The sequence below is a fragment of the Mobula birostris genome, chromosome 22 (genome assembly GCF_030028105.1).
Source record: "Mobula birostris isolate sMobBir1 chromosome 22, sMobBir1.hap1, whole genome shotgun sequence".
NCBI classification, from domain to species: Eukaryota; Metazoa; Chordata; class Chondrichthyes; order Myliobatiformes; family Myliobatidae; genus Mobula; species Mobula birostris.
This window is the reverse complement of record NC_092391.1, coordinates 14,819,485-14,826,107: the sequence shown is the minus strand read 5'-3', so window position 1 is coordinate 14,826,107 and position 6,623 is coordinate 14,819,485. Positions and strand designations below refer to the sequence as shown.

Genomic DNA, 6,623 nt, shown 5'->3' with positions numbered 1-6,623 from the left:
CACCAGCAAAACAAGCCCCATTCCTCCCTCCCATCTCCACACACACACACAACCCCAGGGCAGGTTTCCAGCCCCCAGTGGACTCAGACTTACAGTCTCTAGGCTTCGGCCACCCCGCTGGACTCACAGAGATTCCGGTCTTCCAATTTGACCCCCCCCCCGATCCTCGATCCTCGATCCTCGATCCTCGATCCTCATTGTGGACCCAGTGCGCGCCAATCACTGAACATTAGGCCTCGATTATCGCTAATGGAATAATCCTGAACATGAGGGCATAATCATTGAATCAGTATCCAAGCCGTTAAGAGTGGGGTCAGGTAACACATCGGTGGCAGAAATTCAGTACTCTATGTTCTTTGCAGTTGTTGAGACGTTGTTACGGTATTTGCACACCTCCCGTGCAATAAAGGGCAAGTTACTCAGAATCTCACCGACGCTGTCGAGTCATGGAGCACGCCAGAGAGGAGGAACAGAACGAAGAAAGTCAGCACCAAACCTTGGCTGAGGTAAGTAGGGGATAAAAAAAAGTTTTAAATGATCGGGTGAATTAAATCTTTCCTAGCAATCAATTTGAAAGTAATTAATGTCCAGCAAGCATTTAATCTCACACATTGGAGATTCTCCCTTTGGTCTCATCCCCCCTCTCCTACCTTCTCTGGCATCAATCGTAAACGTTAAATCTTTTTTCCTACACACAAGCGGCCAGAGCCGCTGAACCTTTCCAGCGTTTTTCCACGTCCCATCCCCATTCTGATGTGTCTATCCATGGCCTCCTCTACGGTAAAGATGAAGCCACACTTAGGTTGGAGGAACAACACCTTATATTCCATCTGGGTAGCCTCCAACCTGATGGCATGAACATTGACTTCTCAAACTTCTGCTAATGCCCCACCTCCCCCTCGTACACCATCCGTTATTTATTTATATACACACATTCTTTCTCTCTCTCACCTTTCTCTCCCTCTGACCCTCTGACTATACCCCTCGCCCATCCTCTGGGTTTCCCTGTCCCCAGACGTCCTGTCCCATGAACCTCTCCTATCCCTTTTGCCTATCACCTGTCCAGTTCTTGGCTCCATCCCTCCCCCCTCCTGTCTTCTCCTATCATTTTGGATCTCCCCCTCCCCCTCCCACTTTTAAATCTCTTACTAACTCTTCCTTCAGTTAGTCCTGACGAAGGGTCTCGGCCCGAAACGTTGACTGTACCTCTTCCTATAGATGCTGCCTGGCCTGCTGCATTCACCGGCAACTTTGATGTGTGTTGCTTTCCAGTGTTTTCTAGTTTTCATTTCAGGCCCTGTGGCTTGTAGGACCTCCGGATCAGGAGCTGGTTTCTGGGTCCAATTAGCCACTCCAGGTAAAAGGAGGGCTTCCTGCTCACTAAGCCTGGCTGGACAAAACCCACCAACTACAGTCAGTTTAACTCCGCGCCTGGCTCCAGCCATTGCTGCCAGTCACCGACAGCAAATGCTCGCCGTTCAGCTTGGGGAGCCTATTTACCTTTTGGTGACACGATTGCTGAGTGTGGAAGTCTTCTCCTGTGTAATAATCCCCAGCTCATTTACTGGGAAGCGACAAAGCTGCAGAATTCCGTCCCCTTTCCTAGAAAACCAACACCTATATGTAACAATCTCAGCAATTTGGAAATCTAAGCAATTTCCTTGATATGCAGCATGCCGCAAAGTCAGCAACTGTAGAAAGGCCCTTAGGCACGTGTATCCAAATGCCTTGCAGGACGGAGGTACAGGAGCCTCCAAACTCTTACCACCATGTTCCAGACCAGTTGCTACTGCTCTTCAACCATCAGGTTCCTGAGCCAGCTGGGATAACTTCACTCCCCTCAACGCTGAACTGATTTTACAACCTACAGACTCTCTTTCAAGGGCTCTACAACTCATGTTGTCAGTGTTACCTATCCATCTATTTATTTATTTGCACAGTTTGTCTTCGTTTGTACATTGGTTGTTTGTGTGATTCTATTCTTCTTCCACATTCCACTGTACGGAGAAATGAAAATGAATCTGAGGGTGGAATTTGGTGACATATACAGACTTTGATAATAAATTTACTTTGAACTTTGAAATAACTTGTCAGTTGTTTCCGTAACTCAAGAGCGCCCTTTCGGTGGCCTACTTCCCTTGGATGGTCCAAGGCTCGTGACAATTAAATGCTCTCATTTCCCAGGAGGATCCAATTATGCTGGGAGCTGGCGTGTTTCCTACAGCTTTATCTGAAGAGCAGCTGGCAGCAGCCACAGAGAAAGCACGACAAGACCTCTTTGGATCTAGTAAGATCTTTCACCTAGATGCCATAGAGAAGAAAAATTATGTCATGTCGGATATTATAAATAATCGGGCTGAAGAACAGTGAGTATATTGGCAGATGCGGCCATTTCAAGAGAAGGTTTTAGATTACCTGAAAATATGATGTGCTTTTTTTTTTGCTTAGTGATGTGATAACCAACTTACATTGTTGCAGTGTTGGTATTGTTTTATACCACTCTCAATTTATACTTTATTGTCGCCAAACAATTGATACTAGAACGTACAATCATCACAGCGATATTTGATTCTGCGCTTCCCACTCCCTGGATTACAAATTGATAGCAAATATTCAGAATTTAAATTATAAATCATAAATAGAAAATAGAAAAATGGAAAGTAAGGTAGTGCAAAAAAACTGAGAGGCAGGTCCGGATAGTTGAAGGGTACGGCCCAGATCCGGGTCAGGATCCGTTCAGCAGTCTTATCACAGTTGGAAAGAAGCTGTTCCCAAATCTGGCCAATTTGGAGGCAGGTTCATTGGAAAAAAATGAACTCTATTTTGGAGACTATTGTAAGAAAAAGGATGGAGAAAGAAAGACGAATTCTGTCGCATTGATGCTGAATGTTCCAGGTCAGGGTGGGGAGGGGAGAATATTCTGCCATGTTCTTGTCCGACCACCGCCGGTATTTGTGCGCACATTGTGGTGCTACAACAAGCTTGCGCTCTAGGTCAGAAAGACCAAGGAGTTGATTGTGAACTTCGGGCAGGGAAGTCGGGAGAACGCACACCAATCCTCATTGAGAAGTCTGCAGTGGAAAGGGTGAGCAGCTTCAAGTTCCTGGCTGTCAACATCTCAGAAGACCTACCCTGGGCCCAATGTCTTGATGCATTCAAGAAGAAGGCAGGCCAGCGGCTATACTTCATTGGGAGCTTGAGGAGATTTGGTACCAAATTTATGTACCAAAGGCTCTAGCAAATGTTTATAGAAGTACCGTGGAGAGTAATCTAGTTGTTTGCCCCCCCCCCCCAACCTGGTGTGGAGGTTCCAACACTCAAGATCAAGAAAAGCTGCTCAGCCAGCTCCATCATCACATCCTTCCCACCTTCGAAGACATCTTCAAATGGTGGTGTTTCACAAAGGCACCACCCATTATTTAGGAGGCACAGGAGCCTGAAGGCACTCTCTCAACATTTTAGGACTAGTTTTTTTCCCCTCTGCCATCAGATTTCTGAATGGTCCGTGGACCCAAGAACCCTACGTCACTACTTTACCCTCTTTTTGCACTTATTTATTTGTATATTTGTTATTGTAACTTGGTTCCTTAAGCTCCCACTACCTATTAAATGCTCCCAATGGGGTGCATCTCAAATAGCCTCTGACCATCGAGTCCAGCTCCTGGCCTTCACATGTGGCTTGGTTTCAAAGCCTGGCGGAACCGTTTCTACTGATCAGGGAGGAGGCAAAGGCACCTTAAAACCAGTCGCTGTGGGCAGAAGGGCAAGCTGTCGTTGGCAGCTCAACCAGGAGAAGGAAAACCTAATTCAAACCCACCCCCCCCCCCCAGCTGCCCTGCGGCTATACCCACTCGTGGGGAAGGTTTCAGGTGTAAACCCCGAGGGGAAGTCTGGAGCTGAGGTCCATAAGGCAGTCCAACATTGAATTCAACGCTGACTGGCATCTCCTGCAACGCCACCGGTGCCGAACTGTATCCGTCTCTGCCGTTCCTTTGGATTCATCAACTGCATGGAGAGGGGGACCCTGCTCCCTGGGCAACAGCTTGTTCTCCATACGTACTGTTGGGGCAGTACTGCACAGATAGCTAGAGTGCAATATCCATGGTTCACCCCGACGAACAGAGGGCCTCAGTATTATAACTTAGTTATTGTTTTATTGCACGATATTGCATCCATAAAACAATTTCACGACATATGTCAGTGACAATAAACCTAATCCTAACCCCAGAGTTATCAGTGTCCACCAGAAATATCCTAGCTCCCCATTCTGAGCTGGTTCTTCACAGACAGGATATCTCTTACAGATAATCTTCAGACTACCACACTTTAGAGGATTTTATTCCGGATGTGAAAGGCATCATAGTTTACAAAGAGCAATTAAACAATACTTAAGGTTCTGTATCTGAGATGTTGAATCTCTATTGGCATCTTCTTTCTACAGTTATGAGAAAGGAAAGACTCTCGTTAACATGGGACTAATGGAGGAAGCGATAATTTCATTCAACAAAGCTCTTAATTTGGATCCTCGGAGGGTAAGAAGATTAATTTTTCCTTGGTGTGGAGGGGGGTTTGGGTCAGGAGTAAGATCCAGAGCACCAGTATGACGCAACCAACATGTTGATGAACGAAGTTATTATTGTCATATGTACCTAGGTAGAGTGAAAAACTTTGTTTTGCATGCCATCCAGGTAGACCACTTCAGAATCGGAATCAGGTTTAATATCACTGGCATATGTCATGAAATTTGTTAACTTTGTACAATGAAATAAGTACAATAATAGAAAAAACTGAATTACAGTTAAATATATATTAAATAAATATTGTAAAAATAGAAGTTAAAAAGTAGTGAGGTACTGTTCATGGGTTCAATGCCCATTCAGAAATCTATTTGCAGAAGTTACGAAGCTGTTTCAGAATCACTGAGTGTGTGTGTGTGCCTTCAGGCTTTTGTAGCTCCTCCCTGACAGTAGCAATGAGAAAAATTAGTACCCACGATGGAGCTGACTAACTTTACAACTCTCTGCAGCTTATTTCAGTCCTGTGCAGTAGCCCCACCTCCCCCTGCCTCATAGCAGACAGTGATGCAGCCAGTTAGAATGCTCTCCATCTGTAGAAATTTGCGAGTGTTTTTGGTGACGTACCAAATCTCCTGAAACTCCTCAGGAAACATCTCCATTGTCTTTGTAGCTGTGTCGATATGCTGGGTCCAAGTTAGATCCTCAGAGATATTAAGACCCAGGAACTTGGAAATTGCTACAACAGCGCAGAGATATAGAATATTGTTGGTAATTCTTAGAGTGATAGAATTTAGATTTTAAAAAGTAGAATGGTTATAACAGAAGTTTGTAATAATAGATTATGATAGAGCATATTTGCAGAGACCAGTCTGCAAAGAGTCACTGAGCTCCGGCGTCAGCTCACTTGTATTCCAAGTAAGATGAAAGATTAGGGGAAATATTTTATTCATTCTGGATTAGTAGCCTGTTGACAGTGCTTAGTTATAGTAAATGAAAATTGGTAAGTACTAAAACCACCAGGAAGAGGGTACAGGAACCTCAGGACTCACACCACCAGATTCAGGAACAGTTATTACCCCACAACCATCAGTCTCCTGAACCAGAGGCTACGGCTTCACTCAGTTTCACTCGGCCCGTCGCTGATCTGTTCTCACAATCTGTGAACTCACTTTCAAGGACTCTACAACACACACAAAATGCTGGAGGAACTCAGCAGGCCAGGCAGCATCTACGGAAAAAGGTACAATCGACGTTTCGGACCGAAACCCTTCGGCAGGACAAACTCTTCAAGGACTCTACAGCTCATTTTCTCTATATTTATTGCTTATTTATTTATTTATTGTTATTATTTTGGTGTTTTTCCTCATTTTGTATTTGCTCAGTTTGTTGTCTTTTTCACACTGGTGTTTTATCCGTCCTGTCAAGTACAGTCTTTCATTGATTCTATTGTGTTTCTTGAATTTAGTATGAATGCCCACAAGAAAATTAAGACCATAAGACATAGGAGCAGAATTAGGCCATCCGGCCCATTGAGTCTGCTCCGCCATTCAATCGTGGCTGATTCTTTTTTTTTTTTCTCCTCCTCAACCTCAGTTCCCAGCCTCCTCCCCGTAACCTTTGATCCCATGTCCAATCAAGAACCTATCAATCTCTGCCTTAACTACACCTGACCTGGCCTCCACAGCTGCATGTGGCAACAAATTCCACAAATTTACCATCCTTTGGCTAAAGAAATTTCTCCTCATCTCTGTTTTGAAAGGGCGCCTCTCTATCCTGAGGCTGTGCCCTCTTGTCCTAGACTCCCCCACCATGGGAAACATCCTTTCCACATTTACTCTATCTAGACCTTTTAACATTCGAAAGATTTCAATGAGATTCCACCCCCCCCCCAACTTCATCCTTCTGAATTCCAGCGAGTACAGACCCAAAGCCATCAAACGTTCCTCGTATGATAACCCTCTCATTCCTGGAATCATCCTTGCGAACCTCCTCTGGACCCTCTCCAATGCCAGCACATCTTTTCTAAGATGAGAGGCCCAAAACAGTTCACAATACTCAAGGTGAGGCCTCAGCAGTTCAGCAGTGCTTTATAAAGCCTCAGCGTCA

The 6,623-nt window shown here is 44.9% G+C and overlaps 1 protein-coding gene across 5 annotated transcripts in view; it reads left to right on the top strand.

Annotated features, from left to right (window-relative positions):
• The window catches only part of LOC140186088 (tetratricopeptide repeat protein 16-like), a 38,725-nt gene that overhangs the window by 1,039 nt on the left and 31,063 nt on the right, over positions 1–6,623 (top strand). For all 5 annotated transcript variants that reach the window (XM_072239956.1, XM_072239957.1, XM_072239955.1 and 2 more), the window contains exons 2-4: positions 363–506; positions 2,185–2,366; positions 4,442–4,532. In XM_072239956.1, the coding sequence (XP_072096057.1) occupies positions 447–506; positions 2,185–2,366; positions 4,442–4,532 (333 nt within the window). In that variant the 5' untranslated portion in view covers positions 363–446. The remainder of the gene's footprint in view (positions 1–362; positions 507–2,184; positions 2,367–4,441; positions 4,533–6,623) is intronic.